The 22,837-nt window shown below is 47.5% G+C and overlaps 1 protein-coding gene and 1 long non-coding RNA gene across 3 annotated transcripts; one reads left to right on the top strand and one right to left on the bottom strand.

Annotated features, from left to right (window-relative positions):
- The first annotated feature begins 1,804 nt into the window (after positions 1-1,804).
- On the top strand, positions 1,805-10,720 carry LOC136651139 (uncharacterized). Of its 2 annotated transcripts, XR_010794498.1 has the most exons (5): positions 1,805-1,953; positions 2,317-2,537; positions 3,011-3,172; positions 6,974-7,076; positions 7,172-10,720. It is a non-coding gene; the product is annotated as an uncharacterized lncRNA (long non-coding RNA). The 2 variants fall into 2 exon arrangements; XR_010794497.1 differs by lacking the exon at positions 3,011-3,172 and having other exon boundaries at positions 1,812-1,953.
- Positions 10,721-19,868: 9,148 nt separating this feature from the next.
- LOC136651675 (7-alpha-hydroxycholest-4-en-3-one 12-alpha-hydroxylase-like) lies at positions 19,869-22,410 on the bottom strand. Its single transcript, XM_066628281.1, has one exon. It carries the CDS (start codon positions 22,354-22,356, stop codon positions 20,815-20,817), a length of 1,542 nt encoding a protein of 513 aa, XP_066484378.1. The 5' UTR covers positions 22,357-22,410; the 3' UTR covers positions 19,869-20,814.
- Positions 22,411-22,837: the final 427 nt, after the last annotated feature.

Below are 22,837 nucleotides of genomic sequence, written 5' to 3'. Positions count from 1 at the left end.
AGTAAATCCCATTTACTGTCATTGTTATAAGCATATAGAGCAGTGTTGGCGAACCTATGGCCCGCGTGCCAGAGAGGGCACTCCGAGCCATTTCTGTGGGCACGCGCGCTGAGCCAGGCAGCCTGGAGGGGGGCGCTGAGCTGCTGCCTCCTCTCCCTTCGGTGCCCCCACCTGCCCCGAGTTTGCTTCCCTCCCTGTCTTTCCCTTCCCTTCCCCAACGGTCCAGCAGGCTCAGCCAATCAGCATCCAGCAGACTCCTGGCTTTTTCTGTTAGAATGGCTCAGGGCCCTTCACTGGCTGCAGACCAGCCAATCCGGAGCTGCTCTCCTCCTCAGCCATTTGAGCCTTTGCAGCCCGCCTTTCCAACTGCCCACTCAGCGCCAGGAGAGGCTTTTCCTCCGCAGCACAGGCGCAGCTGGGGGGGAGCAGCGCAGCCAGAGACAAGTCCTGCCTGTCTACTCAGAAGGAAGGAAGGAAGTCCCATTAGAGTCAGTGGGGCTTGCTCCCAGGAAAGCGTGTCTGGGATTGCAGCCTGAGAGCCCACTCCTATGCAGGTCTACTCAGAAGGAAGTCCATTGCAGTCGGTGGGGCTACTCCCAAGAATGTGAGGGAAGGATTGCAGCCTGAGGGTGCAGCGCGGACATTCCCGTGGCGGGGCTGGAGAGGAGCTGGGCTGGAGGGGAGCAGAGCTCACAGCCTGGCATCGCTGGAGGGGAGCAGAGCGCTCGGGCCACAGCTTGGGCTTTGTGGCGCCAGCCCTGCAGGTGCTGCTGGCCCTGCCTTATTGCCCCTGGAGGCTTATCTGTAAGAACGTCACACAATTATCTTAAAGGTAAACCACGGAATTGCTTCTCCAATCCTATTGGAAAAGAAGTGCATGCACAATTTCACATAGCTGTGAGCATGAAATACAGCACGATGCAGCCATCCAACCAGCCCCATTAGAGTTGATGAGACTTACTCCCAGGAAAGAGTGGCCGGGATTGCAGCCTTGGAGCCTGCTCCTGTGCATGCCTACTCAGAAGTAAGCCTCATTAGAGTCAATGAGGCTTACTCCTAGGAAAGAGTGGCTGGGATTGCAGCCTTAGAGCCCACTTCTGTGGGTGGGGCTTTAAAAAACATTTTTTTTCTTGTTTGAGAAAATGAGCAGCGGTAAGGTCTTGCAGCCACCCCTTCCCTGCCAATATTTCCTTACGCAGCATGTAATTAGTCTGTGGAACTCTTTGCCACAGGAAGCAGTGATGACAACTTGCCTAGATGCCTTTAAGGAGGGATTGGACAAATTTCTAGAGGAAAAGTTCCTTACGGGTTACAAGTCATAGTAGGTAAAAGATGTTAATGTATGAGTTGTTTTTTCTAAACTAAAACCTCAGTATTCAGGTTAAATTGCTGTGTTGGCACTTTGCGATAAATAAGTGGGTTTTGGGTTGCAGTTTGGGCACTCGGTCTCTAAAAGGTTCACCATCACTGATATAGAGTATAGCCTGTTCAAAGTACAGGTCTGCAACATTTCCCCAGATGCAGTCACATACCATGGAAGCATCAAGTCTAATATAGTAAATATAAAATATTGAAATGAATGGGAACCCACCTGAAATTGGCTCACGACCCACAGTTTGAGAAACACTGCCCTACAACATCAGGACAGAGGAAAGGCGATACAGTCAAGCAGAGGCAATGGAAATAGCTCTCTCTACAGTACTCTGCAACTTACCAGAGTGATACTGTCTTGAGAGAGAGGAGGGAGGAGGAGAACCAAGTCACGATGATGTGATGATGTAGAAATGCTCCCTGTTCTGCAACCAAGCTCTCTGCTGAGCTCCAGCATTGGTGATGGGTGTTGCAAACATGCTTCAGGGCATGTCAGCGACACCCGAAGAGGAGGGAGAGCTGGCATTAGGCCAGCAGCAGTTGGGCCTCAGTGCCGTGCTGACAACTCGTTGCACCCGTGTGGTAAGTTTGCCTGCCGGGTGATGGTGCAGGTTTGCGGGGTGTGGGGAGGAACCAGCCCGGGAGGGAAGTGGAACTGGAGGAGCCTTGCTCCCCAGGATCCTTTCCTCTGTGTCAGGCTGAAGAGCCCAACACGGAGATCCTCCCGTCTGCACCAGCAAAACAGCTGGCACAGATGCAAGGAGGCCCATTGCAGGGCTGGCACCTTTGCTTGGAGAAGGGGATGACAGTCCTCTTCCCCCAAGGACACCTCTGGCAGTTCCGGCAGGGCCGCTGGATTCAGTGGTAGCTATTTTGGAGCCGTTGCACCCAGTGGCGCTGCTGGGGATAGGACTGGGTTGCAATTGTTTTTCATTTCTTTTGCAGCCTTTCTTTCTTTTGATGCACCGCCCTGAGAGTGTGATGGTGGTGACGCGCGGCTTGTGACATGCACCCATCACCTGGATGGGGAGAGAAGGGGAAACAGCGGAGTTACTCTCCTTCATATCAGAGGTTGGGGAAAAATTCCTGACTTCTACCCTTCATGATGAAAGACGGACAAAAACAAAGAAACAAGCCCTTCTGCGGTAGCTCTGATAGACTGAAAGGTGTGTCGATGTATATGAAAGAGGCAGGTGGAGGGATTGGCCTGGAAGGGGGGAAAACCATCTAATCAGCAGGATCCCCTTCGCTGAACCTGCGGTTTGGTGTGTCACAGAAGAAGCGGAGCAGGTGGCTGGGGGGGGGGGTTGGGGAGCTCAGAGTCTTGAGGCTAAGCTTCCAGGATGACCAAGCCTAGCAGGGCCGAACCAGGAGCAGTCCAAGAACAGAAGAGGTGCTCAGCAGAGCACCAAGTCTTTGAGCTCCCCCCAAGGGACACCCCAAGCCTAAGGCAATCCACGGAGTTATGGAGGTTCGCTGGAGGTGCTTTAACACTGCGTGGCAGGAATCACAATATTTGACAGGTCAAGGTGTTTGTTGAAAAATGGATTGTGCCTGACTGATGGTGTGTCTAGCTTGTGTTTTGCTCGAAGCCGCGTTCCATTTTAACAGCCTGGGCCTCTGTCGCCATTCTTTCTAGGCGTCAGAGTCACATCCTCCATGAGAGGCAGGGAGGCTTATCTCCCTTTGGAATGCAACAGGGCGCTGAAAGGCCTAATCGCAAAGGCCACGGTGATGACGGTCTCACTTGCTTCATTTCCTCTGGAAGTCCTTTTTAATTCTGCAGACGTGACATTGAAATGTGAGGAGCCACGCAGAAGCATTCATCGTTCTGTTGCTACCGTTTACATAGCTGATGGTGGTTGAACTGGCAAGCCTGTCGTTTTCTCTTTAATCATTTTGTTTGTGTCCTGGGATAAGAAAGGATCAGACTCCTTGCTCCTGGCCAGACTCTGTCCCAACGCTGGCCTAGTGCCGTCCCACAAGCCCAGAATGCAATTTTCTATCTTCAGCCTTTGTGCTGCGTATTTTATTTCCCCTCCATTGTCTTTATGGAAGTCTTCCTGGCCTTATCCGAGAGCGTGTTTGGGGCTTTGCTTTTGAACGTGTAGAAGGAGACAGGCAGGACAGCAGGGGTTTGCTAGGCTGGCCATTGGCCAAGGATTAAGAATATGGTTGAGAACAAGTGCAGCATTCGCTCACAGACTGTGCAATCCGAACTTGCGCTAGAACAGGCAGGCCAGGAGGCCTGCGCCGTATCCAGCGCAAGTTTGGGGCTGGCTGAGGCTTGGCCTATGGCGAGGGGAAAAAATTCCCTTTGCCCCAGGGACAGCCGCAGTGTCCCCAATGGGTCTACTTGGATCTGCACCACCTGAAGAGGTGGCACAGCAGTCAGGAGCCACTCCATGCTGTCCGGGAATGGGGCTAGGATCCGTCATAACTGCCGGATCCTGTTCCCACCTCCCACTCCCGCCTGCTCCGCACATGCAATCTAGGATATGTCCCCAGAATTCCCAACACCTACTAGACTAGTCACTCTGTCAAAAAGGAGATGACTAGCCTGGTGCAACTAGTTATCCTAGAAATCACCCCATTGTTTTCTAAATGCTCAAAGGTATGCCACTTAATACTTTGCTCCAGGATCTTTCTAGATAATGATATCAGGCATATCGATCTGTAGTTTCCTAGAGACTGGACTATGTCCACAGGACTCCCATCATCTACTCACTCTATCGAAAAGGAGCTTAGTCTGGTACAACTTGTTATTGATAAGCCTTGCCAGCTCCTAGAAATGACCCCATTATTTTTGAAATGCTCCAAGTCACGCCACTTAATAATTTGTTCCACATCTTTCTAGGTATTGACATCAAGCTGACTAGTTTCCGGGATGCTCCTGGTTCATGTTCAATAGCTCTGTTTATTTCCTGTTAATTCAAGGTGTGCAAAAAACACACATCTGAGCATTGACGACAAGGGCCAGACCAGTCATGTGTCTATTTGCAGGAGTGATGGCAAGTGACGACAGAACCACAGGGCCAAGAAGGCCATACTTTTGACTGAACCATGTAATCATCCCCTGTCCTTAAACAATCTTTTGAGAACCACTGATCTATGGTGTTCAAGGTTCCGAATTTGAACAGGGACTTGTTTACTCCTTAAATCCAAATGGAGTTTTCATGCCTCCAAAATACAGATGAAACCTTCCATCCCCAAACCCTTCTGGAATAGCATACAGTATGTGGTGTCTTCCTTGGTAACCTTGGCCACCTCACTGGACACCTGAGTTTGGGAAAAAACCAACTTTTGAAAACAAAGGAAAAGCTTTACACCTGCAAAGGTCCTCACCAACCCCCTGATTAAACTCAATCCAGGCACAAGCTGGCAGACATCCAACTAGTCACTGCACCTTTAACTGGTTGGGAAAACAAAAGCGGAACCCCATGGAGGTTGCAACAGGGGCCCTCAGCTGGCAATGGAGAACGGCCCAATCCTATCAGGACTGTTGTGATGTCATAATGCTAGTTGTTGTTGCTGTTAAGTTGTGTTCGATTCTTCGTGACCCCATGGACCACAGCACGCCAGGCCCCCCTATCTAGGACTAACTTTCAGAGTGTGTCCAATTTCATGTTCATTGCCTCTGTGACACTATCTAACTACGTATCTAATGGAATGCTAGTTACAGAGGCCTTACGGTGTTGCGAAGAGGGGGCTGCTGGCCACCATTTTGCATTTGCCATATGTAATGGCTGCAGCGGAGGAGTCCCGCTCCAGCACCCGGCTCTGCAAAGGATTGCTGGTGAGCTGGTGGGGTGGGTGGAACAGGGTGGGGAGAAAGGAGGGGAGACCAGGGAGCTTAAGAGCTGACAACGGTCCAAGGAGACTCATTGGTGACAGAAGGGCTTACAGAGCCGTAAGGGAAAATATTTTTCCTTACCTCTCCCAAGCCTCTCAGTCTGGCCACCCTGCACCGGCTATGGTGGGGGAATGGATAGAATGGGGCTGTGAGTTACCCCACCTGGGATTTCATAGGATTCTGTGGGAGAAAGGGGGAAAACCTTTTCGTTTAGATCCTTGTGGTCTTCCTGTTTCTCCTGCTCTCCTGGCTTGCTGTGACATGTCTTGGAAACTCACTGGAACTGCGTTGAGTCATCCCCATTCTGAGTAGCTTGTAAGCTAAGACAGTTTCTCAGAAATGAGACTCGGGAAAATGAAAAGTGGAGAAGCCACTTTTCCAAAGGATCCATGAGAGGAGCTGCCCTCTGATTCCCAGGCTGTGGAGTTTCCTCAGCAGCCTTCGGTGAGGGACCATGTCGAACGCCTTCTGAAAGTCCAGATATGTAGTGTCCACAGGTTCTCCCGCATCCACATGCCTGTTGACCTTTCCAGTTAATTCTCAAAGGTTCATGAGGCAAGACTTACCCTTGCAGAAGCCAGGCTGATCCTTCCTCAGCAAAGCTTATTTTGTTATTGTGGTCTTTAGTGATTTCTGTCCTAAGAGAGGCAAACAGAATTGATCAAAGAATTAGGTTTCAGCTTTTCCAAACCGTGTTGAACAAGCGCGTTGCAAATTATGCCATGTGAAGATTGGAAGGAAAAAGAGTCTTAGGGAAGGTATCTGTGAGCCCACAGTTCAGGGTAGTGAAAGCAGACTGGTTTGAGGAAGGACAGAGTTACCCCATGTACACGTAAAAGGGACCACTATAGGTGTATGTTTATGTGGATTACAGTCCGCTTCATCAAGTGCGTGAAGAGAAGTCCTCAGCAGCCAAATGTATTTATACATGTATAAATATGCAATTATAACTTATACGCAGGCAGAGAACAAAACTGAAATGGAGATGTTAGAAGGTGAAAATGACGTGCAGCGCAGTCCTAACTTGCGCTGGAGCAGGAAGGCCAGCAGGCCTGTGCTGTACCCAGCGCAAGTTTCAGACAGCCAGAGGCTCATCTCGAGGCAAGGGTAACTTTTCCCCTTACCTCGGGGAAAGCCACTGCAGTCCCAATGGGGCTACTCGGATCTGCACCACCTCAATCAGTGGCGCAAATCCGAGCAGCCCAGGTCTGGGCTACCCGGGAACGGGGCTAGGATTCTGCACAACTGCTGGGTCCTGGCCCCACCTTCCGCTCCCTGCCCGCCTGCTCCTGGGAGTGCCCGCCGCTTGCTCTTTCCTCACCCCGAAACTCCTTCTTCCCACCCTCCCCATGTGCTCCCCAAGCCCCTGCATCAGCCGAGCTCGGCTGACGCAGTCTCACCCCCCACGGGACCCACATTGGCCAAAGCGCATTTGCATTGGCGCAGAAGTGCTTTACGGCACTTTCCCGACAATGTTGGGCTGGCACAAGCCCCTACCTACAAGACCAACACAAGTCCCTGTCTGAGCTTGCCTGTCTACAGTTCAGGATTGCACCTTTGGGCTTGTGACCTGCTTCAAATGCAAGATAAGCATGGTGATAATTCACAAATGATAACGATCATCTCATAGTAATGTTAATTAACCGTAATAGCATAAAAATCCATTGTCCTTATGAAGGCCTACTGGAATGGTGCTGAGTCTCATTCTAAACTAATTCAGGTCATTCTCTGTCTAATCTCCATTTGAAGCTGTTTTGTGGAATTGTCACCTGAAGAACTGCAACAGACTATCCAGGCGTTTTAAAGTGCTCTGCTCTTGGCTCACAGAGTGAGTTTGCAAAGCAATTTGCAGGTAAAGTCACTCATAGCTGGGACAATTTGGGAGTATCTAATGATGTCCCTTGGGTACCTTTTCGGGTCAATCATATCATTTGGGTTTCTTTACAGCCTCCAGAGGATCCAGAGGATGTGATCCAGAGGATGTGAACAGGATTCTTTGGAATATGAGACTGTCTGCCAGCCTGCTTGATCCTCGCCCAGCATGGCACTGAACAGATAGAAAACCCCCTTCTGAAGAAACGTTACCTGGACTCCACCATATTGGATAATTTCCGGCCAGTTTCAAATGTCCCATTATTGGGCAAGGTGATTGATTAGTTGGTGACATCCCAGCTCCAGAGGGTCCTAGGGAAGTCTGATCCATTTCAATCTGGCTTTAGTCCGGGGTTTAGAACTGAGATGGCCTTGGTTGCCTGCTACCCCTGCTAACTGGTTAAGGACCCATGCTAACTGGTTAAGAGGCACTTTTTCAAGTGGGTGCTCCTCTTTTTTTTTTAGCAGGGGGAGAGTAACTGGCCCACCTCACCCCAGCAGTGTCTTTTCTAGTGGCTGTCTGCTGGTGTTGCATCTTTTTAGATTGTGAGCCCTTTTGGGACAGGGAGCCATTAGATATTTGATATTTGATTTTCTCTGTAAACCGCTTTGAGAACTTTTTGTTGAATAGCGGTATATAAATACTGTTGTTGTTGTTGTTGTTGCCTTGATAGATGCCAGGGACTGGATGGGGAAGTACATTCTTGTTAGTCCTTCATGACTCCCCTCCCCAGCTTTTGACAATCAACACAAATCAACAGTGGTGGTCTTCAAGGTAATGCCGCAGGAGCCCCAGTGGGGTTACTGAGATCTGCACCACCAAAAGAGGTGGCGCAAATCTGAACAGCCTGGAGTTGCTCCAGGCTGCTCAGGACTGGGGTTAGAACAAGTGCCAGATCCTGGCCCCACCCCCCACGGGCCTGCCCACCACCTACCTTCCTGCTTGAATGGTGGCACAAAAGTGGTTGTGGCAGTTTTGCTACACCATTGGGCTGGCGCAAGGGACTTGTGCCAGCCCATTCAAGGACCTAGATTGCACCCAGAGTCATTCATTTGAGAAATGAGAGTACGACACACACACACCCCATGAATTTGTGCATATAGCTTCACTTATAATTATTATTATTAACGTCAACTTTAAATAGTCCTCTCAAAGATCAAGCACATGCTTACTAAATTACAGAAGATGGAAGCTATAGATAAAGCAGGTGGAGGATTTGAATAGAAAGAATGTGAGAGAGTGAAGCACATGGCTTGTTGTGATGTTTCCTTGTTTTTCTGACTCCATAGCCTTGGACTTCAAGGGCTTCTGTGAACCAGCTGGATACGACCCTCAGCAAAGGACTTGCAAAAGACCACTGACCATATTCCCTTTTGTGACATTCTTGTGCTGTATGTTTGCGCTTTTGCCGCTTCATGCATCAAAAAGAAGACTGGAATCTTATTGCACAAATGCTCCAGCCTGCAGTATCATATCTTGCCAGTGAGTAAACCTGCCTAGGGTCACACTAAACATTATGTTGAGTATGACATGCGCACTGATGGAATTGACTGTTTTAAAAATAGTCAGATCAGCCCCCTGTGGATCACGATCATGGTTAGGGAATGTGGGGTGCTTTGCTCCACCACATTCCTGATGTGGATTACAGAGAGAGAGAGAGAGAGAGAGAGCCATGGCTTCTGCTTGCCTGATAGAAAGAAACTTCCAGTTGGCAGACACTAATAGGTCCTTTTTCCCACAGCAAATAGTAGCCTGCAAGCCCCAGTACCCCAGTAAAACCCCCTCCTGTCCAATTGTAGTTTCACTGCAGCTGCTGTTTTTAAAAAGGAGTGCATGTGCGTGTGCAATGTGCAGTTAGTTATACATATGAAAGTTGGGACCAAAATGAACAGCAGACCACCAAGGCCACGACTTGCATCTGTCCAGGAACAGAGTGTTGAAGAATGCTTTTGGAATTGTGAAGTTGCTGCTGGTCTCTTCCAGGCTATTTCTGAATATGTCAGCTGTAGCCAGAGATCCAATGAACACAAACGGCACTTGAATCAAGGCTTTGCGTCATCCGCCATCTCCATGCCTATAAATTCTCCACCTGTTTTCGTCTTCCTTTATGACATGGAGTTTCATAATAGATTGGTGGGATGTTGCACACCGATTAATAATAATAACAATAATAACTCGGTATTTATATACCGCCTTTCCGGTCATCAGATTACTCCTCTGACTTATCTAAATCCCTCAAGGGGATTTTTACAATTATAGAAGTTCTCTCTTTCAAGAACCAACAACATTTCAGAATGGATCTTCCTGGTTTGGTCTCACTTCTGGCCTCCAGTTCTCCCACTGGAGCCTCCAGTTCTCCCACTGGCTGGCAAGCAGCTCCATCTCTCACATGGAGGGCGGCCAAGACGCTTCTTGCTCACACCAAGAGCAGGTGGAATCACTCAGCTGGGCTTGTCAGCTGCTTCAAGGTCTCGCCATTCAGGGAGCTGCTGGTGTCCTCAAACTAGTGACCTTCTGATGTTTATCTTTGGCCTAATGGAGGCTCTACCCTCTAGACCAGACCTCATGCCGAATTAATATAATTATTAATACACTATTAATGAATATTCTTATCTCAGGCTCTGAGGATCCAATCAATTCCACAGGACAATTCACCTTTTTGGGTCAGAAGAAGTCCCCCCTCACCGCTGAGAGATGTCAGTAGGTGTTACTGAAAAACTTGTTACTGAAAAACAAGCTGCTTCCCTTGAAACTCCTCCGATATTTATTCCAAGCAGGAATGTCCAAAGTCACCTTGCAATGCTGCTTAAATTGAGATTTGGTGGCAATTCTGGCTCCAGGGCATATTTGCATTGCCAACTGCATGGAGAGTTTCGACTCCCAACAGAACACGAAATGTAGACAAGAGGCAGAAGGCAAAGGTGTATTTTGGATCTGCTGTCCAGCTAGAGGCATGCAGACTGCTCTCCTCTTCCTACAGCAAAATTTTCCTCACCTCCCTTTGGATTCCTTTCAAATTCCTCAGATGTTTCCTCCTAAGTCACTTTAGAGGTTTGCTCTTGGTGAAATTCTGCCTTTGCTGAAAAAGGCAATTATATCCTGTCACCCACAGTATTCCTTCAGCTTGATATCAATATGCCCAGCTCACAATATAGAAATATCCCAAGATGCCCAGTTCACAATATGAAATACCCACAAGGCTCTTCTCTGACCAAAAGCCAGCATCTAAAATTCCTCTTAGAGAACAGGCTAACTGTGGTATAGATTCACAAGGGTAAACAGAAAGTCATAAATAAGAGCCATAAACAAATAAAAGGGATGCATAGAGTACCAGATCCTTTGTAATGGATATCTCTGTAAACAAATTGCCAATCGAATTGCCATCCTGAGGATCAAGATGTTAATCTGATAACAATGCCAAATGTTTGTGGGCCTGTTGGTCTGTTATTCCCATGCTTGCCATGGATGTGTTTTGCTCTCTTTGTGTGCTCTTTTGTCCCCCCTCCCCTACCTACACTACCCTATAAAACCTGGATCATTGTAATCCTCCGGGGTCTCTCCACGTGTGTGTGTTTGTGGGGGGTCCCCGTTTGCAAACGAGTAAACGTAAGAAGTTCTTTGAATTCTCCTGGCGCCTGTTTGTTTGCCTCTCCAAAAATCTAAAGAATCGTGTGTGTGTTCATTCGGGAACAAGCTGGAGACCTGAGGAATGTGTTACCTCAATGAATCTCATGTTTGCTCACATGCTGCTTGCTTAGCGGGACAAACTTCCATAGCATGTGGTTGTGGCAGGCCAGGTGAGGGTGTCTCACACCAGCCGAACCACAGCGTTGGCAACAACCATGAGAGCTTCCACCCTAGAAGCCTGTTCTGCAATTAGCTGCTTGAAGCTAAAACAGAAATTCCCCATAGCTCTTCATATCACACTTTGGCTGCAATCCTAACCTCACTTTCCTGGGAGTAAGTCCCACTGAACACAATAGGACTTTCTTCTGAGTAGACCTGGTTAGGCTTGTGCCCTTTATTACCCAGCAGCACCTTCTCCATGGCCAAGATTCTCCTGGGATGTTTACTTGGAATCAAAGGTCCTTCCCGGGGCTTCTTGGCAGGTTCAGGGATTTTATTGCCTCCCTTCTCAATGTGCTTAGGGGATTTCTGCTGAACAGACACTGATTTGTCCCTAGGGGGGTCTTCCCCTGCAGTGGGAGACTTTATTTCCTCTCACTTTTTTTTTTTTTTTTGGCTATTATTACACATGAACCCGATCTGTAAGATACAGAGCCCAATCCAAACTAAATTCATGTATAGCGGTGCAGTAGTACTGGCATGGGCTATGCAGTATCCCATGGGAGAATTTTGGCTGCTGCAGGTCACAGTGGTCCACTTGCCCCTGGGTAAGGCCCAGCAGCCACTTTGGGACAAATTGGTGCCAGCAGTGTTTTTTTTTGTAAAAAAAAGAAAAAAGAAAAAAGGTGCAGGAACTCACAACTTGTTAATCTTTTATTTATTTATTTTTAAACCATTTTTATTGGAGAAATAGGTAATAAGATACAACTAGACAACACGTGATTAACACGTACAGAGAGGATAACAAAAAGGCATTCAACACTATTGAATACAGATATATTAAAAATAAAATATTGAAATGAATGGGGACCTACCTGAAATTGGCTCATGACAGCCAATTAGTTCAGCACGATCAAAAATAGTTCAGGACGATCTTTAATCTATATCAAAGACTTGCAAAACTGAGGGTCAGAAAAACATTTTATCAAAATTTATGGTGGTTTTTTTATGACTTTGGGTTGCTGATTCCAAAAATGGCCATAGCATAGGCTTCCTCATGAGGAAGCTCCTTGAACCATTCACTGACAAGACTATGCCATATTTCCAAAACTAGAAATGATAGGGGAAAACTGATGCCATTTTTGGAATCAGCACCCCAGTGGCGTCACTAGGATTCGCATCACCCGGTGCAGGAGGCCTGTGCATCACCCCATGCAGTGGGCAGGGCAATGCCCCAGCTGGTGGGCATGGTGATATACCATTGCCCTGCCCCCACTGGTTTATTGGTTGTACCTTTCGTTAGAACACAGATATTTCAATGTGGTTTGTTTCACTGCATTCTGCACAAAATTATGCATAGACTGATATAAAACATGATGGTATTGTTCCTCCAAATTCTGATTTAATGATTTTGAAAACTTGTAGAGTCACACACACACACACACACACACGCACGCACGCACGCACGCACGCACCTGTGTCAACTTACTAACAACTTATGGCAGCAGTTCTCAAACTTTTAGCACCTTGTTTTGCCAGATTCCAAGGCCAAGCTCTGCCTGGAGAATTATGCCCAATTTAAGCAAATTAGCTCCCCTTCTTTTCCCCAACAAATGACCCTGGTTCTGCCCTGCAGTCCTGCTGGACCCCACCTCCAGGGTAGCTCACCTGTTCAACCTGCAGATGTCCTTTCTCCTGCCAGCAGCCTCCACTCCACTCCACTCCACTCCACTACCCTTGGTCCTCAGCAGGTCTTGGGCACAGCAGCCACACGCCACACACCAAACTCCAGTGTCTCCAGCAGTCTCCAAAGTCCATTCACCAATCAGTCCACCAGCAGTCCATTAATCCAGTCTCCCCTGCCTCAAGCTTTCCTCCTTCTGCTGCCCACAAACCCTTCCTGCCTCTGGTGCTCCTTATATCCCTGAGGGCCCTGTTGCCTTCAAGTGGCTGCAGCTGTGCAGCACACTCCCTGGAAGTCCAGGCCTTACCCTTAAAGGGGCCACTGCTGACACCACAGCCTACCTCCTTTCCAGATCTACCGAGATTCCAATACACACCGGGACCCACTTTTTAGAATGACAATCTGTCCAGGACCCACTGGAAGTGATGTCATGGCCAGAAGTGATATCATCAAGCAAATTAAAATAAATAATTAGTAGTTGGCAACCTTCAGTCTCGAAAGACTCTGGTATCGCGCTCTGAAAGGTGGTTCTGGAACAGCGTCTAGTGTGGCTGAAAAGGCCAATCCGGGAGTGACAATCCCTTTCACACTGGGAGCAAGTGCAGTCTGTCCCTGGTCTGTCTCCCTGGCTATGGGCCTTCCTTCTTTGTCTCTTAGCCTCAGTCTGTTGGCCAAGTGTCTCTTCAAACTGGGAAAGGCCATGTTGCACAGCCTGCCTCCAAGCGGGCCGCTTAGAGGCTAGGGTTTCCCACTTGTTGAGGTCCATCCCTAAGGCCTTCAGATCCCTCTTGCAGCTGTCCTTGTATCGCAGCTGTGGTCTACCTGTAGGGCGCTTTCCTTGCACAAGTTCTCCATAGAGGAGATCCTTTGGGATTCGGCCATCATCCATTCTCATGACATGACCGAGCCAACGCAGGCGTCTCTGTTTCAGTAGTGCATACATGCTAGGGATTCCAGCACGTTCCAGGACTGTGTTGTTTGGAACTTTGTCCTGCCAGGTAATGCCGAGGATGCGTCGGAGGCAGCGCATGTGGAAAGCGCTCAGTTTCCTCTCCTGTTGTGAGTGAAGAGTCCATGACTCGCTGCAGTACAGAAGTGTACTCAGGACGCAAGCTCTGTAGACCTGGATCTTGGTATGTTCCGTCAGCTTCTTGTTGGACCAGACTCTCTTTGTGAGTCTGGTCCAACTATATATATTTATTATATAATAAATAATTATAAATAATTAAATTAAAAGAAATAATTAAATAAGGGGGAGCCAGTCCTGTTCCACCAAGTGAATCTACTCTGAAGATTGTTGGGGTCAATTTGTGGTCCTATTGTGGTCAATGGGGCTTACTCTCAGGAAAGTGTGGGTAGGATTGCACCTGTGAGGACAAGCCTATGCATGCCTACTCTGAAGTAAGTCCCATAATGGTCAATGGGGCTTACTCTCAGGAAAGTGTGGGTAGGATTGCAGCCTGTGAGCCCAATCCTATGCATGTCTACTCTGAAGTAAGTCCCATAGTGGTCAATGGAGCTTACTCTGTAGCCTGCCTGCAATAACCCCCCCCCCCCAAAAAAAAAGAATCAGTGAGATTTCCAGTCCTCCCCAGTGCCCAGTTTAAAGTTCTTCTATTTCAGGCATATCAAGAAAAAGACCCTCCTGGCTTTGTAGCCTCTTTTTTGTCCTTTTTAGTGGGGGGGGGGGAGAGGCTGCCTTCTGGAGTATCTCCAGCTCCATGGGATTGGGACCATTCTGGTGTCCTCACATTCCCCTTTGCCTGGCCTGACCAACAGCCAAGGCGCGTCTGCCTACTCATGAGTAAACATGACGTGAGGCTGCTTGCTTTCCATACAGCTCAATAGACTGCAGCTGGGAGGGAGGCAGGGACCTCCTTCTCCCTTTTGTGTTTTTGGGGGGCTGCATTCATTGGATCAGGATCATTCTGATATCCTTGGAGTCCTCTCAGCTGCCCTTTCGGACGGACTACTAGCGAGTAAAAGCGGCCACGTGGCTTCGTTTCTGGCTCAGGCTCGCAGCTGGGAGGGATGGGACCTTCTCCGGTGTTTTTGGGAGGCTGCATTCATTGGATTGGGGCCATTCTGGTGTCCTTGGATTCCTCTCAGCCTGCCCTTTCTGACAGACTATGGCAAGTACACCTACTCACGAGTAAACAAGTGCTACGACTCACTTTCCATAGGGCTCCATGCATTTTGTTCTTTCGGAGACTGCATAAAAAAAGGTGCAGGAACGCCGTTCCGGTGCGTTCTATTACAAAAAAAGCCCTGGGTGCCACTGATATCACTGGCTCAGGTTCAACTTGATCTATGCAGGTGGATTGGGCCCAGGAAGAGAGACAGGACACAACACACCTCAGCACTGCTTATCCCACCTGGGACCCCACCTGGGCTCCACCCACCCTTTTGCTGCCCCTGCACTGGCCTTATGTGGTCTGGTGGGCATCCTTCACTCCAGTGACACGTGCGGGAAGGCTCTTTCCCTGGCACACTGACCAGTCACAAAGCTGCTGATGGCGTTTGTGCAACAGCACACAGGTGGAACACATGTTCTACCAGCGCCTCACTTGGTAGGGACTGGGCTGTTATCAACATAAATTGAAGAGTGAGATTTAAATAGTTTAAAAACAAAGCAATAGTCCAATAAATCCATCTGAAATATGAGATTTAAGTTACTTGTAAGTAAGAACAAAGGCTTATCAAAGTAACAATAGCTGGACTTTTCCAATTAAAGCCTTGATAGTAATGTCAGATACCAATCTAACGATGTAGAACAGGATACATCATTAAACTTTGAGGGAGCTTTACTCCCTCTGTAACTTCTTGCGGGAATCTCCTTAAGTAGTAACTTCTTAACTAGGGCAGCGAAGCGATCTGCAGGATCACGTCGCTAAGGGGGACAAGGGGGGTGCTTTGCATTTGCTTTTTAAATGTAGGGCTGCAGCAGGCTGCAGGAGGTGTGGGGAGCCCTGTACAGCCCTCCGCAGTGCTCCCTGAGGCGTGGAATCTACAATAAAAGCAGGCGCAAAGATTCTCCTGTGAAATGGAAGTGCTTTGCGCCCACTTTGATGGCTGATTCCACTTTGATGGCTGATGGGGAGCACTGCCCGCACCTCCTGCAGCCTACTGCAGCCCTACATTTAAAAAGTAAGTGAAAAGCACCCCCCTCACCTCCCCTCCCCTTCCCCCACCCCTTAAAGGGGAAGTGTTATGAACTGGTGGGTCGCGACCCACCAGTTTGAGAACCACTGGTGTAGAACAATACAAAAGCCACAACTGCATAATGAATGGAGAGAGGCCAATCTGACCACTTCTGTGGCTTTATTAAAAAGATGTCTTCTCATCTAACACTTCTATTTAGATCTAAATTCTATCTTTGCTCCATAAATTCTATGGGAAGGAGTCCATTGGGAAAGGGGGGGGTCGTTTCCTTTCTCCCAGTCCAACAGCTTCTGTGAGCTTTGTCATTACAGCTCCATGTTCAAAGCTAGAATAGAAAGATCTCCCCATCTCTGAGCTACAAGCAGCTGTGAAAAGTTTCCAAATCATTTCTCTTTTCCACATTTAGTGATCCTAGAGCAGAGAGAATTTAGGGGACAAATCAGAGGCTTATTCATCTGCCCCCAGTTACAATTAATAGCTACAGGTGTTTGAAAACGGTGTTATTTATCTTACTTAGCAGAACACTGACAGAACACTTACCATTTTGCTCTGTGAGACTTCCAGTGCAATCCTATCTTGTGCTGGAACAGGCAGGCCAGGAGGCCAGCGCTGTATCCAGCACAAGGCAGGGCCCCAAAGTGGCTCAGCCGGAGGCAAGGAAGCTCCTCCCCTTACCCCTAGGTAAGCCACTGCAGCCCCAATGGATCTCTTCGGACATGCACCCCCTCCAGAGGTGGCATAAGTCAGAGAAGAGTGGAGTGGCTTGCAGTCGCTTCGCGCTGTTCAGGAAAGGGGGCTACGATCCAGCATGATTCCAGCCCCGCTTCCCACTTCCTTCCTGCCTGCCCGTCCGCCAACCCCGAGGACCGCCCTCTGCCCACCCTCCCCCACCCCAGAATGCCTCCCTTTCCCCTTCACCCCACTTCCTCCCCACCCACGCCAGAGCCTTGTGTCTTCCAAGCTTGGCCAACAGAAAGCTCCATGCCCAAGTCAACACGGAGGCTGAATTCAGCCTCTGCAGGCCAGCGGGCGTCCCTTCGCCAGCCCAAGGGCGTCTCTGGCTGTAATCCTAGTTTCCTCACTGGAAACAAACACCTCTGTATAGCATTAACCCAGCTGAACCTGAGAGAAGAGGTGTTCATTCAAAAGACACAGCAGCCCTGCAACACTTTAACAGCGCTTTGTCTAATCACCCCGACATGCTGGCGCTGCAATTGTGTTTGACCTTTAAAAATGGTCATCAGGGACTCTTTAATTGTTTGACTGATTTCGCATTGTTATTGACTGGAAGTGAAGTATTGACTTACACTTTTTGGATATAAAAATTGGAAATTAGCCCTTCAAGAAGGTGAAACAAGATAATGAGAGTTGGTTGTTGTTTTTTAATTGTTGGAGCATTTTATCTCTGTTTTTTACAGCCAGAGATATATTGGCTTGATTTGATATTGATAAGAATGGTATTTAAAAATTTAAAGGATGTTAGCAAAAGTCAGTCCTTATTAATGGATTTGTTGTGGGATTTCAGAAGTGGAATGAAGCAACAGGTCAGAAAATTATCTGAACAAATGAAGCAAATAAACTCCTCCCTGACAAGCATGCAGGAACAGATTACAAATAATAGACAAGAAAAAAGAATGGATCAAATCTTGGATGAAACTAAAGAAGTGGAGATTTTTGAAATGGGACAGAGGTGGAGAAAGCAATCATCATTATCAGAATTAAGAATTTTAAGGAAGAAGAAAGAGAGAACGTTCAGAGAGCATGTGGTTTCGAGAAGAGGAAGAATTTTTGGATTAAATCCAAAAAGAACAGAGTGAAGAAAAAGAAAGATGAAAAGAGAGGGGTTAAGAAATTTGAGAAAGTTAAGAAGAAAAAGAAGAAGTGGAAGGAGCAGTGGGAGGAGAAAGAAGGAAAACACCAATAAGACAGAGAACAAAGGAAGTACTAAGAAAGAAAGTGAAAATGGCTGAACAACAAGTAGAATGTTTTTTTTCCTTTTGTAGATATTAATGGACCAAATTATTTTTAGAAATGAAGAGTATTCCATTAATTATATTAAATCAAAGTAGATGTAAATGAAAACTTGGAACACAAATATTGCAAAAATTAAAGTGGTATTAAGATAACTAAAAGGGTTATTCTTTGAAAGAGAAATTATATAAAATAATTTATAGATGGTATTTAATTCCAGAGAAAATAGTAAAAATGTACCCTGATGACGACAAATGTTGGATAAGTAAGGAATTGAGGGAATTTTTTATTATATGTGGTGGATATGCGAAAAAGCAAAGAAATACTGGAAAATGAATGTACAATAGGTATTGCAAGGGCAACTTTATTGCTATTGAAGCGGAAATGTGCAATAACTGAACATGTAAGAGCATCGCTATTGTCACTGGGCAAAGACAGTGGGACTGGTTTAACAATCAGAGAGGTGCAGAAGTTCATGTCTCATCGACATTGAAAGGCAGGAATCTGTACTGTTGTTGTATTGTAAGCACAAGCTGATGTCGAATGGAGGCTCAGCGATGCACCATGTTCATATTTCACTGACTCCTGTGTGCTCACCAGGTGGCCTTATAAGCTCTCAGCCTCCTTTCTCTGTCACATGGCTAAGAAAACAGACCTACGGGTGTTAGGAGAAGGGACTGTAGCTCAGGGGTAGAATGGCTGCTTTGCATGCAGAAGGTTCCATGTCCAATCCCTGGCAGCACCCCCAGGTTTCGCAGGGGGAAAAAACCCTACACGGGAGAGCCACAGACAGTCAGTGTCGGCAGTACTGAGCTAAGTGGACAAAGGTCCAACTGTTGAAGGCAGCTTCCCAAGCACTTTACAGAGTTGTAATCATAAAAAAGGCCCTTTCTCTGAACAATTATTATTTCCATAAGTGAGCTGTCCTTCCATCTAAATACTCGGAGTACTCATCTTCACAACATTCCTAGGAGGTAGGTAACATGGCAAGAGATAGAGAGGCCAAAAGTCAACTGGTCCCTAAACTGCTGAGAGCTAAAGTGATCCATTACGTCACAAGTATTTTTCAAATCATCAGGAATCTTAGAAGCATTACTGTGAACTGCAACAGAAGGCATCTATCTCCGGACCAGATCAGACGGAAAGCTCTTCAACCTCTCCAGGCTGAGAGCAAAATCCAAAGTCCAACTGAAATGTCTGCGTGACTTCCTCTTTGCCGACGATGCAGCTGTCACTACCCACTCTGCCAAAGATCTCCAGCAGCTCATGGATCGTTTTAGCAAGGCCTGCCAAGATTTTGGACTGACAATCAGCCTGAAGAAAACACAGGTCATGGTTCAGGATGTGGACTCACCTCCCTGCATTACAATCTCTGAGCATGAACTGGAGGTTGTCCATGACTTTGTGTACCTTGGCTCAACGATCTCCGACACTCTTTCTCTCGATACCGAGCTAAACAAGTGCATCGGTAAAGCAGCTACCACGTTTTCCAGACTCACAAAGAGAGTCTGGTCCAACAAGAAGCTGACGGAACATACCAAGATCCAGGTCTACAGAGCTTGCATCCTGAGTACACTTCTGTACTGCAGCGAGTCATGGACTCTCTGCTCACAACAGGAGAGGAAACTGAGCGCTTTCCACATGCGCTGCCTCCGACGCATCCTCAGCATCACCTGGCAGGACAAAGTTCCAAACAACACAGTCCTGGAACGTGCTGGAATCCCTAGCATGTATTCACTGCTGAAACAGAGATGCCTGCGATGGCTCGGTCATGTTGTGAGAATGGATGATGGCCGGATCCCAAAGGATCTCCTCTATGGAGAACTCGTGCAAGGAAAGCGCCCTACAGGTAGACCACAGCTGCGATACAAGGACATCTGCAAGAGGGATCTGAAGGCCTTAGGGATGGACCTCAACAAGTGGGAAACCCTGGCCTCTGAGCGGCCCGCTGGGAGGCAGGCTGTGCAGCATGGCCTTTCCCAGTTTGAAGAGACACTTTGCCAACAGTCTGAGGCTAAGAGGCAAAGAAGGAAGGCCCATAGCCAGGGAGACAGACCAGGGACAGACTGCACTTGCTCCCGGTGTGGAAGGGATTGTCACTCCCGGATTGGCCTTTTCAGCCACACTAGACGCTGTGCCAGAACCACCTTTCAGAGCGCGATACCATAGTCTTTCGAGACTGAAGGTTGCCAATACAATGTGAACTCTCTATGGTTTTTTGCCTCTTGTGATGTCACTTCTGGCTTCTGAGAGACTGTTTCGGGTTCTGTTTCTAGGGCAACTGTCTGTATTGATGAATCATCTGTTCCTCTTCCTCCACTGGCAGATATAGACAGTTGCCCTAGAAACAGAGTTGCAGAACCCAGAAGAGTTTTCCAGCCGTCTTCAACCGCAGTACTCCAAATCTCCAATGGCACAACAGTTAAAAATGTTGGAGACAGCTCTGTACTCCCCTCCTCTTGCTGGTTACAAAATCCACGGATACCCCCTTGGACTTCAGCTTTTGTTGTTACTATTATGAAAAATATTTATATACTGCATTTCAAGAAAAGTTCACAAAGTGATTAACACAGCAAAATCAGTGGGGGGAAAATGGTTCCCTGACCCCAAAGGTCTCCCAGTCTAAAAAGATGCAAAAGTGACACCAGCAAACAGCCACTAGAAAGGATGCTGTACAGGGCTGAATAGGACCAGTTGCACCCTAAATGCTAAATACAAGAGTTACCATTGAAAAGGTGCCTCTCAGCGTAGCCAGAGGGGCTGCAAAACACTAATTTTTGCATGGGGCCTCACTGCAACATGCAAGAGACCCCTCCCCCTTTCCTTTGTGCCATTCTGGGCTGCTAGACCATTTGCAGAGGCGCAGAATGGCTCTGAAGGGGAGGGGAGGGGCTACTTGCATGCTGCAGTGAGGTGCTATGCAAGGATTAGTGTTTTGCACCCCCTCTAGCTATGCTACTGGTGCCTTTTAACCCTGCTAGTAAAAAATTGCACATTCATAAGAAACCTTTCTGAAGATATTTTAAGATATTTCCTAACAGGATCCAACAGAGTGAATTACTTCAAGCCAATACATTAGATGTTTGTGAAAGTCAGGATGACTGTTCTTTCCCTTTAGAATTTCAGCCGATACCTGAACTGGATGTCATGAGTAGGTGGAACGACTCCAAGCCCAAAGCGGCCATCATCAAATGGTGGTATGTCCTCATCCTGGTTCACCAGTTCCATATCAAAGTAGCTGAGCATCACGATTACAAATAATTTCAGTTCACTAATAGCAAAGAACCTCCCAGGACACATGGAGGGTCCACCACCCCAGGGCATAATGGGATACTTCAGCTTTTTCCCATCCTTGTAGAATTCTTTCTTGGTGCCATCTGGCTTCACAAACCTGTCATATTTGAAAGTGTGAGGGTCAGGGTGAATTTCGGGATTCAGGTGCAGTCCTATGAAAGGGACAAGAAGCACATTGTCTCCTTTCCGGAGCATGTATTCTCTCCTGTCGGCTGTTCTAAGGTCCATATCCTGCACCACACCTCGGAACATGAAAGAAGATGCTCTCAAGCGCAGAGTTTCCTCTATTGTGCTGTCCAGAAAAGGAGTTTTGATTGCGTTCAAGGACACTTGGATGAAGGGGCTGCCAGGCTTCACTTCCTGACCAGTCTCTTTTAGTACTTTGTCCAGTTCTTCCCTCACTGCCTTCATTGCTTCTGGATATTTCAAGAGATGCACAAGAAGCCAGGAGGTAGCTGGACCCGTATTCGCTTGAGATGCCCAGAAGAGAAGCAGCTGAAATTGAGTCCGCATCTTTTCCGTCATTCCAGTCTCAGCCATGCTCTGATCTTGCTCAGTCACCCAACTGCTGATGTTATCTTTGTGACCTATCTTTTCTACAGACAGCATGTGCCAGAAAAAGTTCCTCAAAGTCTCTGCCTCTTTCTTACCCAAAGGATCCAGCATATCAAAAGCCAGCTGGGGAAAGATATGATCAAATTTCTTAAAATTTTCAAACAACAAATCCCACTGTGTTACTTTATGCTCAGTCGCATTTTCTTTGGTCTTCCCATCTTCACCTGGCTCAGTTCCAAACAAAGACATAACCGCAGCCTGGAAGATGGTTTTGTAGCTGAAGTTGAAGACTCCGTCCTCCTGCCACGACCTTTCCTTCCTGCTCGAGTCCTGGCTGGGAAGCAGCACCGCCTGCAACTTCTCCATCATGACCTGGTTCAGATCAGTTAGACGCTTGCCTCTGAGATGCTTCTTGCTCATTGTTTGTACAACTTTATGATGACACTCAGTTGGCCGAAACCCAAATGCATTAAGCACGACCATTGAAGCAAAGGTATCAAAATCTAGCTTGTCTTTTGACTCCTTTATTACTGTTCCGTAAGTGTGAGGGTCCATCACAACATGTAAGTAATTGCCACCAAGAAGGACTGTGAAGATATTTCCATGTTTCTTCTGCATCCTTTCCAAGAACTCTACTGGGTTCTTCCTGAAATGTAACGCATGTCCCAGCCATGGGATGAAGCCTTTGTCCAGTGGGGGTTCCTTCAGCCTCCACTTGCGGAATACTCCAGCGATATTTAGCCCCCCAAGTACAACTGCTAAAAGAAATGCCAAGAAAGCACAAAGGATGATCTCCCAGACATTCATACTTGGTGTGCTGAAGGTAAGGCTCTGCTGTAAAGAGAACAGTGACTCCACAGCTCTGCTTATAAAGCAGCCCATCACATGTCACAGAAGGGCGAGACTGCCTGATTCAATTCCTGAGTTGGCAGGCAGCTGCTTTCCTCTCCCCGTAGTCATTACTGTCATTCCAGAATTCGCCTGCACCTCCTGATTATTACTGTGTTCCTGTTCTGGTCATTCACATACTTCCTAAAAATAAGGCTTTGTATTTCTTGGAAGGAATTTCTGGGAAACTGTATAAGAGGTGAGATTCTGGTCCAGATGACATCTTTAGGATGTTCCACTGTAGCCCCTTTCTCTTGAGGTGCCGCCCTTTGTTCCCTTGTGTTGTAAAGAACACCCATGTGGGTTTTTTTTTGGGGGGGGGGGGAATAACTGATTTCCACTGGTAGAGTTTTTCTCTCACCCTTGTTTTTTCACACCTAACTGATGACCATTTTTTTTT

This window comes from Tiliqua scincoides, chromosome 5 (assembly GCF_035046505.1).
Source record: "Tiliqua scincoides isolate rTilSci1 chromosome 5, rTilSci1.hap2, whole genome shotgun sequence".
Lineage (NCBI taxonomy): Eukaryota > Metazoa > Chordata > Lepidosauria > Squamata > Scincidae > Tiliqua > Tiliqua scincoides.
This window is presented reverse-complemented; position numbering and strand designations above follow the sequence as displayed.